We start from the raw sequence: 20,667 nt of genomic DNA on the forward strand, positions 1-20,667 counted from the left end.
TCCTGAAGTGCTTTTTGAGATTGTTTAGATATTTTTAAAATACAAGAAATAGTATTATTATTCTAGAGCTCTCCAGCAAACTTATAATACACGGGGACCTCTTAGGCTCAGTGGATAGAATGTTTGTTACCTTATTAGCCATGTTTCATAAATAAATGAACTTGGAAAAAGTGGATAATATATATTTTTTCTTAATTACGATAAAACATTCCATATTTGCTAAAACAAGTTATTTGTTGATTTCTGTAGCTGCTTCAAAATAAGACAATTTTTTTATTAGTTCCCTTATGATTTGGGGGCAAGTGCTTGAAGAGTAGATTATTTTAAGATCTTTTTATCATAAAACTATTGAAGCAGTATTTGAAGAAAAGTACCATTTAAGTCAAACTTTTCTTCTTCATATGAGCACAGGTGAAAATTTGTGGAAGGAAGGCAGGCTTGCTGTTTTGTTTTGGAGGGTATGAGTTTGGTGTTTGCTTTCTTTTGGAGCTGAGATAGGCATTCTGGGCTTAGAATTCAGGGCCATGTGCTTGCTGGAGAAGCTCTAACTGGGCTGTGGCTCCTCAGCCTGCTTTTGTTTGTGGTATGACTTAAAGTAAAAGTTGACCTGTAAATACTCATCTGTATTATCGCTAAAAAGAGTATCAAGGAGAAAAACATGGAAAATTCCCATAGTGCATTTCATTTACTCAGGTTTCTTAACTTCCTTTTCCTAAATAACTTTGTGGTAAAGAACTAATTTAGTTCTTTTTGTGTCAAAGTTCTTTCAAATTGGTGATTTTAAATGGCGGTTTAGTAACTCTCCTCCACTTCCTTTCTTCTCTGTGGAGGAAGTTAAAGCTCACCCTTGTCTCTCTGGACATAGTGGGTTCTCGATTGTATCCCTAGCATTGAGGGGCTGAGGAGTGCTCTGAATTCAGGGCTACCCTAGGATACCTAAGTTCCAGAAATGACTAGGCTATAGAGGATGCGTTTCAGCCCCACTCCCACCCGACAAGATAGAAGAAAAAGTTGCTAAATGTTTAATAATTGGAAGCTATTAAAGTTGTGTGTAGTGGCATGTCTGTACTTAGCTATTTAGGAGGGTGAGAGGAAGAGTTACTTGAGCCTAAGAGTTCAAGGCCAGCCTCGGTAACATAGCAAGATCTGGTCTCTAAAATAAAGTGGCATAAAACATAAATAGAATAAAAGCTATTCCTCAAGAAGTAAATAAATTATATTGAAGGTCGTTGTGTATTCTGCTTATAAAAATGCCTTAGATATTCAGTGATGGGGCCACTTGTATGACTGTGGGCCCTTGAGCTTAATACCCAGCGTCAATTAGCTGCTTTGATGGGCTGTGATGTTTGCACAGGTGAGATCACTTAGTGATGCACTTTTCATATCCATTGTCCAAGCAGAAATTATTGTATGTCATGACTGATCCTACAGTGATTTTTGTATGAAAGTTGTTGTCTAATACAAGACAAACCAATGTAACATGGAGTAGAAATAAGATTTTGAGAACTCCACAATCTAACAGTATTTATATAATATCTCTGGGCTCTTAAACTACTCCTGAAAATCGTGTTAAGCATTTAAGAAGGAAGAGCTTTGTGATAGATAAAGGTGAAGTTTAGTCAGAAGAAGAGAGGCTCTTCGGGGAGGAGAAAGGCCTGTGTGGGCAATTCAGTGTGTGTGTGTGTGTGTGTGTGTGTGTGTGTGTGTGTGTGTGTGTGTGTGTGTGTGTGTGTGTGTGTGTGCGCGCGCGCGTGCTGGAGGAGAAAGGCCTGTGTGGGCAATTCAGTGTGTGTGTGTGTGTGTGTGTGTGTGTGTGTGCTGGAGGAGAAAGGCCTGTGTGGGCAATTCAGTGTGTGTGTGTGTGTGTGTGTGTGTGTGTGTGTGTGTGTGTGCTGGAGCCACTTCCTCATGAGTGTAGACCGCGATTTTATTCTCACTTTAGTAATCGACTGAAAAAGGAAACAGTGAGTCTACATATTCTTCAAGCTCATTGCATTATACCTGGATTGGAATTGTTGTTTATGACCCTTAATCTAAAGGTCATCTCCATAGTTACAAAACTCTTTTTCAGGACCTTTCTCTTACCTGTCTGTCTTTCTTTGGTTGGGACTGGTTGTCTTTATATTTCACTTTTACCATGTGTTCGTGATTCAGATTTCTTGTTCAGTTCATATATCATTTAATAGAGGGGACTCTACCAAAAGGAATTTAAGACAAAAAAATTGAATCAGCTTTTAAAGATCCAGAATAATGTTGCATTTCTGTAATCCCAGCACTTGGAAAGCTGAGGCAGGAGAATTGCAGGTTTAAGGCCAGCCTAGGTTAGATAGTGAGACCTTGGGATTTGCGTGGGAGGGGAGGTGGGTGTTGCTTATAGAACCCAGTATTGTGAAATGCTCTTTGTTTTTTTTCTGAGATTCACACGCATGCTTTCATAACAGTGGAGAAAGGTAGATTTGATAGGACCCCAATGTACTGACAACAGTTCCCTGCTTACCATTTACCAAGAGCTGATTGGTTGATGATAATAATGCCACTAGACAAGGTTTTTCTGTGTAGCTCTGGCTGTTCTGGAACTCCCTTTGTAGCTCAGGCTGGCCTCAAACTCACTGAGATCTGCCTGCCTTTGCCTCCAAGTGCTGGGATTAAAGGCATGCGCCACCACTGCCTGGCTGACTAGCTTGCTTCTTACTATATGTTACTTTTCACATGACTATGAAGGAATAATATTGTAATGAAATCTCTAATTAAGTGATTTAGTAACATGGTTAGTTTTTTTTAAAATCTAGTTCATACCTTGATTATTAATAGAAAAATCGCCTCGTTTCATGTGTATTTCCATGTTTTATTTCCTGTTTTTTAATAGCAAATCTTTCATGTTAGTGGGTCATGAAATCTAGAACTGGGAGGTTAATTAGAGGTAGAATTTTGGGGGGAAGGAGAGAGAGGTGTGTTTAAGGCAGGCTGGCCTTGAATGCTCTGCTCTGTAGGTCAGCAGGGTTTTGAATCAGATCTTCTAGTCTCCCCATACCAAGTACTAACATTGTAGGAGTGTGGTACCACACCCAGTTTAGAGGGGGTATTCTTAGTCAGTCCCACCCATTGCAAAACTTCCTCCTTCAGAGATTAGGAACATGGAGACATGGTTCATTTTGATTACTTCGTTTGTGAGAACATAGCTACATTTGTCTTTTTTTTTTTAAATAGAGTTTTTCAAAATGCCTGTTTAGCTTCTGGTCAAGGTAACTTTAAAACCAAACAGAATGTTGCTTTCTGTTTATATAAATTATTGCCAGTTAGTACTTTGTAAAATCTTGGAAGAAGATAGTGTTGAGCCTGTTTATTGTTTTGTTTTTCCATTTTTCTTTTTTTAAATTAAGAAAATTGTTTTATTCATTTTACATACCAATCAAAGATCCCTCTCTTCCCTGTTTTGTTCTTTTAAGCAAAATGTTGACATCTAACTTAGGGACACAAGTTGATTCTTTTAGTTTTGTTCAAGACAGGTCTTATGTAACCCAAGCTAGTCTTGAACATTCTATGAAGCCAAGGTTGGCCTTGGATTTCTGGTTCTTTTCTTTTTCTCTCTTTTCTTTTTCTTTTCTTTTCTTTTCTTTCTTTCCTCCCTCCCTCCCTCCCTTCCTCCCTTTCTCTTTTCTTTCCTCCCTGAGACAGGCTTTCTCTGTGTAACAGCCCTGACTGTCCTGGAACTCCTCTGTAGACGAGGCTGGCCTCGAACTCACAGAGATCCCCCTGCCTCTGCTTTACTAGTACTGGGATTAAAAGAGTGTGCCACCACCACCCAGTGGTTCTCTTCTTTCTATACTATCCAAGTGCTGGGGTTACAGGTATGTCACACCTTGCCCCACTTGGGGCATAAATGGAAAGGTCGAGACTTTGGAGAGAACTAGTTAAGAGAGTTTTCCTTTTGTTAATGACATATCTATGTCCTTTGTCTCTACTGTATGTCCTGAAATTCCTTGCCTCCCTCCTTTTTTTAAACCTTCCGTTTCCTGTTAGTATCTCTTACCAGGTGGACTAGAGAAAATAAGACCTGAACCTTATGCTACTAATTAATAATGAAATATTTGACATTGGTTTGTCTATAGAGTTAATGTTTTTTTGTGTCTCTAGTTCTGTTACTGCTAATTAATATAATTATATACAGTGAAAGTTTTCTATGCTTTATTATAAAAGTATAACTTTGATTTTATTTCGGAATTCTAATTTTCTTAGCACTCAATACAAAATCGATATTTTGAAACAGTCTTTCAGTGTATTTGGTTTCACATATTTGAGTCAATTAGCATTCTCAATTTTGTTTTTTCCTGTTTTTTTAGGTGGAAGATATCAACTAGAGATAAAAATACCAGAAACATATCCATTTAATCCCCCTAAGGTATTGTAAGCCTGCTTTTGTGCATGGAGTTTTAAAATATTTTGTATTTTTGACTCACCTTATTAATAAATGAATATCAATATATTTCACTTCCAGCATTCTGAGTTAATGTGACTAAATTTAATAGACAAGATTTCAGGCACTGGTCAATGGTTTGCTTCTGAAGTTAGAGTGAAAAGCAGAGTTTACTAAAGGTAGCCATTGATGACTGTATATTGAATACAATTTGTATCTCATAAGGGCCCAAATACTAGCTTCAGATAAATAGCTAGATTATTGATTTAGAGAGAGCTTCTTTCTTGTTTTAAGTAAATGTTGTTTAAAGAAGTATATTACACTCATTTAGAAATTATTTGAGGATCAGGGATTAGCTAGCTCATTGGTAGAGCACTTTCCTTGCATGTGCTAGGCCGTGGGTTCTATTTGAATTACTGCCATAAAGAAAAACCCCAAACAAACTACAACAAACAACAAACTAAAATAATGCGTAAAGTGTGCAAGGAATTTATTAGGAAGATTTCCACTCTGATTTTATGGAGTTCACATTGTAGAAGGGAAAAGCCGTTATTTTAACTGTGATGAGTATTGAGAAAGAATGGCGTTACTCCAGGACTGTATGTAACAAGGAAACCTACCCTAAACTTAGAGTTTGGAGTAAGTCAGTTTCTCTACACCTTTACCTTATAGCCATTGTTTAGGCATTTAATTTTATTACTTCCTTGTTTGCCTATTATGTGATCAGCTGTCCACCTTTGTCATCCTACCCATTCATTGTTCAGTAAATGTTCCTTTTTTTTCTTTCAAGACAGGGTTTCTCTGTGTAGTGTTTGATGCCTATCCTGGATCTCGCTCTGTAGACCGGGCTGGCCTCAAACTCACAGAGATCCACCTGGCTCTGCCAGGATCAAAGGCAAGCGCCGCCGCCACCACCACCCAGCTCAGTAAATGTTCCTAAAGAAGAGTGCTGCTACCTTTTTTTTTTCTTTTTGCTAATAGTGTCTAAACTCCTTATCCTGGCTCTTACAGCTCCCACAACTGGATCTCACTTTTCTTGTCCATCTTAGTCTTTTATCCTTTGATCCATCCATGGATCTCGTTTTCCAGCCTAGATCATTTGCTGTTTGTAGAGAGGTGCTTACTCTTGTGTGCCTTCTCTTGTTTTTCACTGAAGTATTTATCCATATCATTTGAAACTAGTTTTCTTTGAGCTGTGAGTAGAGTTAATACATCTTTGTAAACTGTGTCCAACAAATACTTCTTTTTTAGCTTTCATTTAAAAAAAATTAATAGATTTATCTGTTCTTATTTATTTGGGCAGGATCTTACTATGTAGACCAGGCTGGCCTCGAAATCAGAGATCTGCCTCCAAGTGCTGGGTTAATAATTTAATAGATTATTTATTTATTTATTTATTTTAATTGTATATCTCTGTGTGCATATGGAAGAGCAGACACCTAAAGAGTCCAGAAGAGAACTTACCTGAGTCCCCTGGAGCTAGAGTTAAAGGTGGTTATGAGCTGCCTCCTGAGGCCGGCAGCAAAACATGGCTCCTTTACAAGAGGAGCAGATCCTCTTTGATTTTTGAGTGTTTGTCCTGCATATATGCCTGTGCACTGTGTGATCCAGTGACCACAGGCCAGAAGAGGGCCTTCCCTGGTACTGGAGTTACAGATAAGTGTAAGCTGCCATGTGGTTGCTGGGAATCAAACCTGGATTCATGGAAAGAACAGCCAGTGCTCCTAATCTCCAAGCCATCTTGATAGCCCTCCATGGAACACTTTTAACCTCTGAGCCAACTCTACACCCCTTCTCCCCGTTGTTTTGAGACAGTGCCACTGTGCAGCTCTGACTTGTTTGGAACTCTCTATGTATACCATGCTGGCCTCAGGAACTTCCAGAAATGCAGCTGCCTCTGACTTCCACATGCTGGATTTAAAGGCTTTCCTGACATGTATTTTTTGTTCTTAAAGGTATTTACGTGTATGCATGTGAATGTGAATATGCTAAGTGTGTATGGGTGCCCATGAGACTAGAAGACGGTATCCCTTATAGTTAGAATCTGGATACAAGCAGTTCTGAGACATTGTAAGCTGCCATTTGTAGGTGCTGAGAACTGAACTTGGGTACTGGAAGAGCAAGAAATGCTCTTAAATAAAGAGTTGTTCCCCATCTCATTAGTATTTTATAAAATTTATATAATGCTAACATAATAGAGAACCAATTCATGTATTGAACATGTGTCTTCAGTGGCATTATTACTTCTGTGTTTTATCTATAGCTTTTAATAGTTTAATGTCCTTGATTAGCATATCATAGCAGCTGAAATGTTCTGGAATGCATCACTTAACCTCTTGGTTGTTTCTACTTAAGAGTGGATAGGAACTTGTAACCTCAACCCCTGGAGATGCTGAGTTGGAGGCCCTCTGGCACTGTACCAGAAGCCTCGGGAAAACAAAACCAAAAAGTACACAGCACCAAAATACAAACAGGAATTAATATGGTAGTGAAACTTGCAGGTTGAATATTTTTCGTTCATTGTTTTTCGTTGCTGTGGATTGAACCTATAACCTTGTGCACATTAGACTGTACTTCTTGACTTCATCTGCAGTGTTCCAGGATGAGTTTGGAGCTCTGTTGCTCTGTTGCTTAGGCACATCTATTTTATGATATACCTGACTTTTGAGAGGGAAGGGAGTTTGCTTTTCTTTTTGCAATTGTGGTAAAATAAAATTTACCAATTTAACCCTTTAATTGATTGAGACAGAGTAGCTGCCTATGTACTGAGGATGACCTTGATGATCCTCTTGCATTCACCTCCTGAGTGATGGGATCACAGGCAGGGCTTTCTGCATTCTAGGTGAGCACTCTAGTCCCCTCAGCCATTTCTAGATGTATTATTCAGCAGTATGTATTGACATTTTGTGTAACCATAAGCGTCTACTCCGGACTTTCTTCATCTTCCTAAAGTGAAATGTGTGTTCATTAAATAGTAATTCTCTAGTGCCCTACTTCTAGCTTTTATAAACCACTGTTGAAATTCCAGCTGAGGGGAGGCAGAGGCAGGTGAATCTCTGTGAGTTCCAGGCTAACCTGGTCTACATAGCGAGTTCCAGGCCAGCTAGAGCTACAAATAGAAGAGACCCTATCTAAATAAAATACTATTCTCCCCACCTCCCCCAAAAAGCAAAGAAAAACCATTGTTCTATTTTTTCTGTGTCTGTGAATTTGTCTGTTCTGTGTTCATTGTATAAGACAAATCACACAGTATTTTCACTTTGGTGTCTGCCCTTAGCATTTTGTTGCCTCTGTTCATCCATGTTATAACACGTCCAAATTTCCTCCCTTTCTAATGTTGAGTGTTTCATTCATTGTATGCACATATTCCACTTTGTTTATCCATTCACATGAGTGGGCTTTCAATAAATTTATTTGCTTATTTACTGTGTATGCACACACACTCACTCTGTAAATACAAGTGGTCCAATGTGCACACACTGATGTTTGTTAAAGGACAAACTGTGGGAGTTGTTTCTTCTGTTACTACTTGGGGCCCAGGGATCAAACTCAAGTTGTAAGACTTGGTTTGTAACAACTGCCTTTGTTCTCTGAGCCATCTGGTCAGTCCATGAGTGTTTTGTTTGTTTTGAGACAGTCCCTCTATGTAGCCTTGACTGGCCTGGAACTCATAGAGATCTGCCTGCTTCTGTGTCCCGAATTCTTAGAATAAAGGTATATGATACTATGCCCAGTGGGTTTTTGGTTTTGAGAAGGGCTTTCCCTGTATTGCCTGTGCTGGTCATGAACTCCTAGATTCAAGCAACACTGTATTTTTCATTCCAAATGGAAATGAAAAAAATGGAAGAAACAGGCTTTATAGCCATTGCATCTTCAGTATTAGACAACAATAGTGATAACTGTCATTTGTGCTGTGAATTTTCGTTTTCTGTAATGGCCTTTAGCTCTGAAAGGTGAGAGAACTTGGGCTAAGGGTTGCTGAACACCCAGGTTCTTGAGGATTGGGTAGTCTTTGTGTTAGGTTATTAGACTGATTACCCTTCTCAGATCCTAATGCGGAAGGAGTAAGAACAAAGTATATTACCCCACCCCTCTGTGTTTGAGTGTGCACGTGCTTGAGCACATGTGTGTTTGATTTAGACTCGGGTCTTCTCGTTTGTGCATCAGTTACTTTTTCTCACTGTCTCATGTTCTCAGCCCTTTGCTTTCATTTTTTCTTTTCTATTTTTGTTCTGTTCAGGTTGAACATGGGGCCTTGTGCCTACTAGGCAAATGCTGTAGCCCAGGGTTTCTTCTTGAGGTAATAAAAGTAATTTAGAACTGGGCAGTGGTGGTGCACGCCTTTAATCCCAGCACTCAGGAGGCAGAGGCAGGCAGATCTCTGTGAGTTTGAAGCCAGCCTGGTCTGCAAAGGGAGTTCCAGGACAGACTCTGAAGCTACAGAGAAACCCTGTCTCAAAACCCCCCACGCCCCCAAAAAAAGAAGTAATTTAGAATTAGATGCTGATGGGCTGGGTATATAGCTGTTTGAGCCCCCAGTTAGAATGGCCACCTCACTATTGGACTAGCCAATATAGCTCTTTAATATATGAAATAAGTAGTAATTGCTTTAGATTATTTTTATTTTATGTGTATGGTTTTGTCTGCATATATGTATGTGCACCACATACATGCAGTGCCCTTGGAAGTCAGAATAGTGTCTAGTATCCCCTGGAATTGGAGTTAGAAATAGTTGTGAGGGGACTGGGGAGATGGTGTCAAGAGCACCGGCTGCTCTTCCAGAGGATCTGGGTTTAAGTCCCAGAACCCATGTAACCGCTCCTAGTCATCTGCAGCTCCAGTTTCATGGTATCCAGTGCCTTCTTTTGGTCTTCCTGGACACCAGGCATACACGTGGTGCACAGACATAAATGCATAGAAAACATCCTTATACACTAAAATAAAACAGTAAATATCTGAGCCTTTGGCTTTCTTTAAATGCAGTTTATTTTTAAAAAAGAAACAAACGTCTGGGTGCTTGGAATTGAACCCCCAGTCCTCTGGGAGAATGACCAGTTCTATTAACCACTGAGCCATTTCTCCAGCTCTGAAATTGAATATTAAATACCAATACTAATCTTTTTTAAAAATTAAAAATAAATTTATTTTATTTTATATGCATTGGTGTCTGTGTGAGAGTGTGCAATTCCCCGGAACTGGAATTGTGAGCTGCCATGGGGGTGCTGGCACTTGAAGCTGGGTCCTCTGGAAGAGCAGCCAGTGCTCTTAACCACTGAGTCATCTCTCCAAAACAGCAGGTCTACCTGTTTTCAATAATAGAGTATTTTCTTTCCTTTAGTGAAGTATTTTCTATTATGGAGTAAATACAATATTCTGAAGTTTTTTCATCGAAGTTAATGATGGAATTGTGAACTTGTGTCTCTAACACGAAGTAGGAGCTGAAATATTTAATGAATTAAAGAGTGAGGGAGATGGAGACTGTACATTGTAGGAAGAGAGAACAATACTGATAATCGTTGCTAGTATAGCTAATTAAGCAGTGTCTCTCTTCTGATCTGTAACAATTTTTTTCTCTGTGTATACAATATTCAGATTTTTTTTTTTTTTTGAAACAGGTTTTCTCTGTGTAGCTTTGGAGTCTGTCCTGGAACTTGCTCAGTAGACCAGGCTGGCCTCGACCTCACAGAGATCCACCTGCCTCTGCCTCCCAAGTGTTGAAATTAAAGGCGTGCGCCACCACTGCCCAGCAAGCTTTGAATTTCTTACATGTTGCTAATGCATGAAAATAGAGACTTGAATTGTTTTTATTAGTGTATATAGTACTAGAGTACTACAAATCACTTAAGTGTAATTGATGCAGAATGTGACTCAGAAAGAGCATTGTGTTGTTGTACTGTTCTCTAAAACTGCATTTTTGTGTATTTGCGCTGTGGTGTGCATGTGGAGATCAGAGGACAGCTTGTAGATTGAGTTCTTGATTTTTACCTTTTCATGGGTTGTGGGGATGAGCAACCCACAGCACAAATTTTGTTTGTTTGCATGGTGTTGTATTCCAGCTTTTCTGGGTCCAAGACAGGTGGGTCTCTGTGAGTTCCAGGCTAGCCAAAGCTGCATAGTGAGACTCTGTATCCCAAGGGGGTGGCTTTGGGGGTCTGTCCAATTGTGTTGACCAAGTTGGCTTCACAGAGATAGCCTTTCTCTGCCTCCCGAGTACTGGGTTTGAAGTTGGGAAACACCAACTTTGACTGACTCATCAAGATCTTACATTTCCTGAGCCATTTCGGCCACTCTTAGTTTGCTTGCTTGCTTGTTTGTTTTGTTAATCTGTTTTCTTGTTTACTTTGAGACACAGTTTTACTATGTATCTCTGGCTGCCCTGAAACTTGGTGTGTATACCATGCTTGCCTAGTCTTCCCAGCAGTCCACCTGCCTCTGCCTCCCAAGTGGGATTCAAAGCTTGTACCGTAACATCTGGTACCTGATTTGGTTTTTACACTCAGTCCAGGCAGGCCTAGAACTCTGCACAGATATTGTGACTAGCCCTGTGAGCCTCCCGCTCCTCCTCCCAGGTGCTGGGACGGGAGGTGTGCTGCCCACTTGGCTCTGTTGCTTAACTTCATCCCTGCCAACTTTGTTGTTGTTAAGTTGTAGATTTCTGTAAACTTAGTTCAGGAATTAAAGAAATGGAAGAAACATAGGTATGTAGTGGATAGTAGGTGGGTTTAGAACAGTGGCGTGGAAAGCGTGTGGTTGCTTAGGGATAACATAAGGCAGAGCAAGAAAGGAGGTAAAAGGTGATAAAAACAATAAGAAAAAAAATAGGGGATGGAATGCTGGTGTACACAAACATGTCTTACTAGTCTGTCACTGCTGAATGGGTAGGTGATAACTGAGTGTCTTCTTGAAGAAAAAATGTCTTTATTGGACCATCTAAATTCAAAAAATTTTTAAACAGGAAATTTCACATCAGAATAAGAATTAATTTAACAGTTTCCTTGCTCCATTTAATTCCTTGTTCTGTACATATATATCTTCAATAAATATGTATAGGTTGGGCTGGAGAGATGGCTCAGTGGTTAAGAACACTGGCTGCTCTTCCAGAGGTCCTGAGTTCAATTCCCAGCAACCACATGGTGGCTCACAACTATCTGTCATGAGATCTGGTGCCCTCTTCTGGCCTGCAGGCATACGTGCAGACAGAACACTGTGTACATAATAAATAAGTAAATCTTAAAAAAAAAAAAAGAATTAGTTGCTATAATTATAAAAAAAAAAAGTGTGGGTTTCTCTTTAAAAACAAGATACAGGGCTTTGCAATATAGCTCACTGGTAGAGTTCTTGTCTCTCTATTCCCTGGGTCTCCTCGGTTTGAGACCCACACTACGGCTCCCCACTCCCTGCAAGAACAAGATGAGTTAACATGTCCTCAGATCACTTGCCTAAATACTCTCGGGCATCTTTAGTAGTAATTTAAAATTCTATTTTACAAAAGCTAGCTATGTTAGTGCAGCTTTAAAATTTCTCCACCCTGGAGGCTGAGACAGGAGGATCCTGAGTTTGGGGTCATTATCTTAAAAACAAAAGAAAAAACAAAACAGAAAAATACTTTATATTTCATTCTTGTCACAAAGGCTTTAAGATTACAGAGTAGAGGCTGGAGAGACGGCTCAGGTTCAGAGCACTGGCTGCTGCTCTTCCAGAGGGCCTGAGTTCAGTTTCCAGCATCCACATGGTGCCTCACAACCATCTGTCATGAGATCTGACGCCCTCTTCTGGCATAAAGACATACATGCAGACAGAGCACTGTATACATGAAATAAATCAATCCAAAAGAAAAAGGTTAGAGCTGGCTGTGGTGGAACACACCTTTACTTCTAGCACTGGGGAGACAGAGGGAGACTTTGTCTCAAAATAAGTTATCGGAAATTGTAGAATGCTATGCTTTCCTTGAGATATTGCTGCTAATTTCAGTGATTGTTTGATGTCTTTATGAGTTTAACTTATTGATTGGTTATTAAGTTATACATTTTTGTGTGTATATTTGTTACAAAGAAATGGTTGCTGGAGGGCTGTCTGGTTCAGTTTAAAGCTCTTGCTGCTCTTTCGGAGAATCTGAGTTCATTTCTAGGCACACATCTTAGGCAGCTTATAATTTCTTGCAATTCCAGCTTCAAGGGATCTGACACCCATTTCTAGCCTTTTCAGGGACCCATCCAAGTGTAGTTAGAGTGCGTGCACACACACACACACACACACACACACACACACACAAACACAAATAAAATAGATTTTTTTTTTTTTTTAAAGAAATGGTGGAGGGGCTTGGAGAGAAGATTCAGCACTTAAGAGAACTGGCTGCTCTTCCAGAGGACCCGGGTTCAATTCCCAGCACCCACATGACAGCTCACAACTGTAACTCCAGTTCCAGGAGATCTGACACCTTCACACCAATGCACATAAAATAAAAATTAAAAAAAAAGAAAAGAAATGGTGGGCCATGATGGCGCAGGCAGAGGCAGGATCTCTGAATTTGAGGCCAGCCTGGTCTATAGAGCAAGTTCCAGGACAGCCAGGGCTACACAGAAACCCTGTCTGGAAAAACAAACAAACAAAAAGAAATGATTGCTGTGCATAAGTCCTGTATGTCTTACTTGACTTTGTGTGTATTTGAAAGAGCTCTTGTTTATCCCTGTGATAACAAATTTGCCGTAATTGTAAGTATATATAGTAAGTGTCAGGTACTTTAGACACTGGAGATGTTCTAGCGGGTGCTAGAGACAGAACCTTTCATTAAAGACCAGACAAGGCAGAGACTGTGGCTGTGAAGTCAGTTCTGTGCAGTAGGGAGAAGTAAAGGATTTTGTGGGAATAGATTAGGAAGAAGTGAGAAATAATGGAAGCTAAAAGTCTGAGTTTAGTGCAGGGGAGGAGAGTATAGGAGAATGTTACTGAGAAAAGAAATAACACAGCAAAAGTTCAGACAAAACAACAACGACATGTCCTTGAATGTGAAATTGAGGCAGAGAGTAGAATATGGGATTTATGGAGAGCTGAGTTGTGGTCTAAAGTCAAGCCAATAGCATGATCTTGCATTGGACGAATGAATGGCCTGTCACAAATAGTCAAATCAGGAGTGAGCATTCTTTAGAGCCATTGAGAAAAGGTTGGTATCATTGAATACAGTGTTTTTGTAGCTGTGGCTGGCATGAACTGTCCATGTAAATCAGGCTGGCCTCCAACTCTCACAGAGGTCTGCCTTCTGGTCCCCCACTGCTAGAATTAAAGGTGTCTACTACCACGCTTATCTTGATTTTAGTTTTCTTAAACTGTAAGGTTAAGTTCCTCAGTAGTGTTAGACATGTAATAATAGGCCTTCAAATATTTGAATTATTTAATAATATTTGAGTATAACTTGTATAGAGAAATTGGGACTATTATAAGCCATCAGTGCATATGCATCCATTTTTCTTTAAGCCTGTTTTGTACCTTACCTCACACTTGGGTAGGTATCATTTAATGTCTCTATTTGGTTTTACATGCTATTTTATTGGATTTTATAGTCTTTTATTTCTCATATCTAGCATAATACTAGGTACAGTGTAAACATCTGGTAATTGTTAGTTGTGTTTGAATGTAGAATGTACATTAAAAGTTTTAAACATATGTCATTGACCTTTGGCCTACTGAAAGCTTTGTTCACTAAAGCTTTGGAAAATGATGCCATAAAAGTATATAATTTCTTTTGGAATATCATTTTCTTCTAGTTCTATTTTACCTTTACATATTGGAGTTTTTGTTTTGTTTTGTTTTTCCCTTGTTACTTAAAAACTCAAGTGTGCTTTATATTCTAGGTCCGGTTTATCACTAAAATATGGCATCCTAATATTAGTTCCGTCACAGGGGCTATTTGTTTGGATATCCTGAAAGATCAATGGTAAGAGACTTCTGAATTTGCTCTCTTCTCTGTCTCATAGGAGAACCAAGACTAAGAATGTGAAGTGTGTTAATTCTCCAAAACATAAGTTATACTTTAAAGAGTTATCATGATCTCAGTCAAAATAGACTTTCAACTAGGTACTTAGAGACTTTTTATAAACTGCTGCCTAAAGTATGGACACTTTGAAAGAAATGTCAGATTATAATTTTACATTTTAAAAATCTTGGGTACCATTTCTTATTTTGGTAATTTCCTTCTTGTTTATCTAAAGAAGGTGTTTGTAAGAGACTAAAAACGTAAGTTGAAGCAGTCATCTTTCACGTAGAGTTGTATTAATTGAGCACAGTTTGGCTCTCGGGTGGCACCAGTTCTTTTGCAAGTAGTATTTTCTTTTACGTAAGTCTTCTTTCACGTCATTTGCTTAGTTATTGTATTTGTGTATTTTTGAGTTTGATTTTTAAGTGTGTGTGTGTGTGTGCGCGCGCGCGCGCGCGCATGAACTTGCCCCAGTAGACTATGGAGGTCAGACGAAGCCTGTTGATGTCTATGCACTGCACTCTCTGGGCCCCAGGATCGAGCTCCAGGTAGCAGTCTGGGGGGAAGCAGCAGGCACCTTCGCTTGCTGAATTACTTCACTGGTGCAGCTGCGTACACAGGCACACTGGTGTGCTTTGTTTGCTTGTTTGTTTTCTTTTAAAGAAGGTTGTGCTGTGGAGCCCACACTAGCCTTGGAACTGGAGCTCTTTTCTTCTTGCCTTATGCTTCACAGTACTGGGATTGTAGGAGTATATTCATCGCTCTTGGTAGTAGTTGAGTATTTAAGAGTTCCTGCTTCTGTAGCCTTCAGATTTAAATCCCTATTCCATTTGTGAGGTTGTATCGTTATAAGCAGATTTGTGCCCCTTGGCTTTCTCATTTGTGAGATGACACTCATGTTTACTTTACTGGCCTGAGAGAATGAAGTACATTGGTTCATGGGATGTATTTAGAATGGAACCTGGTATATTTTAGCAGTAATATATCTGATGGACTAGATTAGCCATTCAATGTTCTTACTCATAATTAGCACATCATCTTACTAATGGAAAAACTGTCCAGAATTATACAATGAAATTGAGTAAAGGAATAGTCACCTGTGATTCCAGCACTTGGAGGACTGAGGTAGGATGATTGTTAAGTATGAAGCTAGTCTGGGCTACATAGTGAGACCCTGCTTTGGAAGGGGGAAAATAAAAGTATGTGATATCACCAAACACAGGAAGACAGGGCTGTTGGCGAGAATACGCAGAACACTGATCTTACGGAAATCATGAATTAGTGCTCAGATGTTTAAACTTCTGGTTCACCTTTTGAAGGAAGGGAAAGAAAGTGATGGTTGGTAGTGCTCATACTGCAGTGATGACATTCAGTGTATGGGCAGTTTGGTTTTTTTTTTTTTTTTTGACTGTGACAGAGTAGGATTCCTGTTTTGGTTTCTTTTTGTTCGAAGGTTCTTGATTTATTTTAGAATATATTTAACTAGTCACTCTTTGATTTGTGACTTTTTTGCCAGCGTCTTAAAAGTTAAGGTCTCGTGGTTTGGTTTTGTTTTTTCCATAACATTTTATTTGCAGCCTCTTCTAACTTCACGTCTCAGTGATGTCAGTGCATATTTGCATAATTAGAGATGTTCTGTTTTTATTTTGCTTCCAGGAAGTCCATGCTGGCTTTCTTTTCCTGTTTCCACTCCATAACCTGCTTGTTTTTTCTGTGTCTCGTGGGTCTTTGCATATGAGAACGCTGCAGGGGTCAGTTCTAGATTCTTCTTCTTCGTCTTGCTACTCGGATGTCCTAATTTCTCATTTACAAACTGGCAAGTTACAAATATCCTCCTGATTTTCCTATTACATTTCTTTTTACATTTTAAAATGTTTGTGTCTGTGTGCACATGGAATAACAGTGCGTGGAGAGAGGCAGAGGACAGCCTCGAGCAGTCAGTACCTCTTTCTTCCATCAAATGCCTCTACTCACTGGACCATCTTGCCAGCATATGAGTGTGTTCTTACACTCCAAGCTCATATTAATGTCTACTTATCTATATTTGAATTACATAATAAACATCTTGAGTGTGTTAAAAACCAACCATCTTACTGTTCCTGGAGTTGGTGATGCACACCTTTTATAATGTCAGCATCCAGGAGGCAGGGACAGGCAGGTCTTTGTTAGTTAGAGGCTGGTCTGCTCTACACAGCCAGTTCTACTACATAGTGAAATACTTAAAAAAAAAAAAAAAAAAAAAATCTTTGGGGACTGGCAAGATGACTCAGCAGTTAAAAACACTGGCTGCTCTTCCAGAGAACTTAGGTTGGAATCTCAGCACCCACATGCTGTAGTGCCGTGACATTTGGTGCCCTTTCCTGGCTCAGGGAGCATTAAGCTCACACATGGTACACAGACATGCCTCCAGGCAAAATATACCCATACACATAAGTAAACGTAAAGAAACGTAAAGAAAAATCTTATTGCTTCTTTCCATAGTCTTCCTCATTTCAGCTCTTAGCAGTTGTACATCTGTTCAGTTTCTTAGGTGGAAGCCTCATTATGATCTTGGAATTTCTTTCTTCCTTTCCTTTTTTTTTTAAATTTAGACACGGTCTCAGTGTAGCGTTGGCTACCCTGGATATTACTCTGTAGATCAGCCTGGCCTCGAACTCACAGAGATCCACCTATCTCTGCCTCCCCATGCTCAGGTTAAAGGCGTGGGCCACCACACCAGGCTTGGCTTTTCTTTTCTCTGGTGTTTTGTATCTGTCTACACCAATCTGTTAGTAAAGTTGTGGTCTCACAAGCAGCTTCCCTACTGTCCTTTGGATTCCCAGTGCCACTTCCCTTTTGTCTGAATGATTGCAGTGGCCTGTCCCTCTCAGTCTCCCCCTGCTCTACTCAGGCCATTTACAGCATTATCGTGAAAGCTGTGTTCATTTGCTAAAGATAGGTCTAAAATTTCTGCCTGTCTGCCTGTGTTTGTGTATGTGTGTGAGTGTGTGTGCCGTGGTGTACTTGGAGCAACTTTGAGGAGTCCTCTCCTTCCACCATATGGGCCTTGGGGATTAAATTCAGGTTGTCAAGCTCTGGCAGACTCAGTTTGTCCCGTCATCGCTCCCCCTCCCCCCCCATCCCTGGTTTTTCATTGTTTTTGCCTTGCTGGTGATTGAACTTTGGACTGCATGCCAGGACCATTGGAGATTCATCAGTATGGGTAGGTAGTGTGTGAGCACGGGCGTCAGGGCATGCGTGGAGGTGAGAGGACAGACACCTGGTGGAGTCCATCTTCCCGTCGCCTTCTCCATCTGGGCATAGAGTCAGTTTGCCAGCCTTGCACGGCAGGCCTCCTCACCTGCTGAGCCGTCTTGCCGACCCTAAACTAATACATTTTGAAATTTCATATTTCTGTTGGCCTTTTAGTACTTCCTAAAATAAAATTAATTGTGCGTATGAAATCCTGAAAAGCTCAGTGAAGTACAGATTTAATTAGCACTTGTGACAAGAATGAATAGAATGGCAGTTTTTTCAGATACTTAATTTTTTACATTAGCAAATTTAGATTTTAAAGATTAATATAAAACAAGAAAAATATGTGTTATTGCCATCAAAGAAAGTTTTTGTAGTTTCTAGGGTTGGCTTTGTTTGGTATTTGTAGCAGTTATTTCAAAGTGTCATTGAGTATCATTAGCTAGTATTGCACCACTCATTCATTTATCCGTCATCTATTTATTTATTAGGCGAGATCTCATTATAAAGACCAGGCTAGCCTGAAAGACAGAGATCTGTCTGCCTTTCCTCTTAAGTGTTGGGATTTAAGTGTGTACCACCATACCTGGCTAGTATTATTAAAAAATTAATACTTTTTATTTTGAGAATTTCATAATGTACATACATTGAAATATGATTATATCCCTTCTCTTCTCTCCCCTTCAACTCCCTCAACATCCCCTGCGTCTTTTCCCAACTTCATGTCGTCATGCTTCCTTATTTATTCATTTATTCATTCATTTGTCAGTTTATTTGTTCATCGCCAACCTCCTTTCTTTTCTTTTTGGGACAGGAAGCTAGTTTTTAAAAAGTGGTGTGAAAATACAAGTGTATCAGTTATTTTTCTGTTGGTGTGATAAAATATCACGACCACAAGCAACTTAGAAATGAAAGTGTTTATTTTATGTTATGGTTCCAGAAGAGTCCATAATGGCAGGGACCAAAGGGCAGCAGACAGCCAGTGCAGCCTCTTACCACATTTCATTGGCATACCAGCAAACAGTGAACTGGAAGTGGGAAGCTGTATAAGCTCACTCCCATGACTATCTCCTCCAGCAAGGCTCTACATTCTCAAAGTACCATAAACCTTCCAAACAGTACTGTCAACTGGGGACCAAGTTGAAATACATGTCACTATGTAGGACATATTTTCATTCAAGTCACTACAGCAAATGAACAAACTCTCAGGCGTGGTTTGTGAGTCTTCCTCCTTAGTACATGTTAGGCATGTTGCACATTCAGCCCAGACAACTCTGTTGAGTAAACACCTTTGGAGTCCCTGTCTCCTTTCTTGGCAGTTCTTATATCTCCACGTGCACAGGATCATTAGTCTTTGAGGCTTCTCCATGAGTGTGCTTATGGATGTTGGTGGTGTATTCTTGAGGTGGTATATTTTTCTTAGTGTCAGACGGTCCTTATTTCCACTCTGTGAGAACCATTCTGCCCAAATTGGAAAGGAGTATCCCGAGGGATCATGGGAAAGGGACAGTTTGCTTCTTCCTGACCATTTTTAAGTATGTGGTTGAATTATGTTAAGTTCCATATACTTTATGCAGACAGTTTCAAGAATGACTTTCATTATTTGGTTTTTTTTTCGAGACAGGGTTTCTCTGTATAGCTCTGGCTGTCTTAGAACTTGTTCTGTAGTCCAGGCTGGCTTAAACTCACAGAGATCCACCTGCCTCTGCCTCCTGGGTGCTGGGATTAAAGGCGTGTGCCACCACTCCGAGCTCAGAATTTTTTAACCTAAAAGATGAAACTTGAATTTGAATACTTTAGTTGCCTTCGATAAAATCATAAGATAATTTGTCCTTTTATGTCAGATTTATTTTAGTTCACATAATGCTTTAAGGTTTATCGGTATGGTATCGTTGTACATGTCACAGATGACATTTTAAAGCTAAGCTAAAACCTAGAAGGTTCTGTTGATCCATTCATCCGTCAGGGGAAACTGCGTCTCCCTTGGGCACTTGTGTGTAGTGCTGCTGCTAGCCTGAGTGTATGAATGAGTGTTGGAGTCTCCGCTTTTCTACTTTGCAGAAGTAGTATGGCTGGATCTCTGTTTAATTTTTATTATATTAGCTCCATGTACTGTTGGAGGAGTTTCCACACTGTTTGTACTAACTGAACGAGAGTTAAATTTCCTGTGCACATCTTTACTAGCAACTGGTATTTTATGGTTTGGTTTTGTTTTGATGGCGGCAAGCATCCTTTTCTTTCTTTCTTTTTTTATTTTTCCCTTTTCTTTCATTGTTTTTATTTGTTTGTTTTTTTGGTTTTTCATGACAGGGTTTCACTGTGTAGCCCTGGCTGCCCTGGAACTCACTCTGTAGACCAGGCTCCGAATCTACAGAGGTCTGCCTCCCTCTGCCTCAGGAGCACTGGAATGAAAGGCCTGTGCTAGAATTCACTGTTATGGAATTCTCTCTGTTAGACCAGACTGGTTTGGAACTCAGAGAACCTCATGTCTTTGCTGGATTAAAGGCATATACTACCACTATCTGGCTCAAATACATTTTCTTTCTTTCTCTTTTAATTTATTTTTTATTTTATGTGTATTGGTGTTTTCCCATGGGTGTCCAGTCTCCTGGAACTAGAGTTATAGGCAGTTGTGAGCTGCCATGTGGGTGTTGGGAACCTGAGTCCTCTGAAAGAGTGAAGAGTACTCTTAACTACTGAGTCATCTCTCCAGCCCCGAACATAATTTTTTAAAAGAAGTAATTTAGTTGATGGAGAGAGGTCTCAGTAGTTAAGAGCATTGACTGCTCTTCTAGAGGACCTTGGTTCAACTCCCAGCACCCGCATGGCAGCTCACATCTAACTCCAGCGGCAGGGGATCCACACCCTCCTCTGGCCTCTGCAGGCACTGACCACACCCATGATACACAGACAAACATTGCAGACAGAACACTCATCCACATAAAGTAAACAGAGATAAAAAAAATAGCCAGGTGCATGCATACATATACACATACATAAAGCACGTACGTACGTGCGTGCGTGTGTGTGTGAAAACACATGCATT

At 39.9% G+C, this 20,667-nt stretch overlaps 1 protein-coding gene across 3 annotated transcripts in view; it reads left to right on the top strand.

Moving 5' to 3' along the window:
* Ube2k (ubiquitin conjugating enzyme E2 K) overlaps positions 1-20,667 on the top strand; it is a 64,960-nt gene that overhangs the window by 33,428 nt on the left and 10,865 nt on the right. For 2 of the 3 annotated variants that reach the window (XM_052735022.1, XM_052735023.1), the window contains 2 exons: positions 4,341-4,399; positions 14,266-14,348. In XM_052735022.1, coding sequence (XP_052590982.1) covers positions 4,341-4,399; positions 14,266-14,348 — 142 coding nt within the window. The remainder of the gene's footprint in view (positions 1-4,340; positions 4,400-14,265; positions 14,349-20,667) is intronic. The other variant, XM_052735024.1, reaches the window with a different exon arrangement.

The sequence above is a fragment of the Peromyscus californicus genome, unplaced genomic scaffold (assembly GCF_007827085.1).
Source record: "Peromyscus californicus insignis strain IS unplaced genomic scaffold, ASM782708v3 Scaffold_13__1_contigs__length_99412109, whole genome shotgun sequence".
Classification (NCBI taxonomy): Eukaryota; Metazoa; Chordata; class Mammalia; order Rodentia; family Cricetidae; genus Peromyscus; species Peromyscus californicus.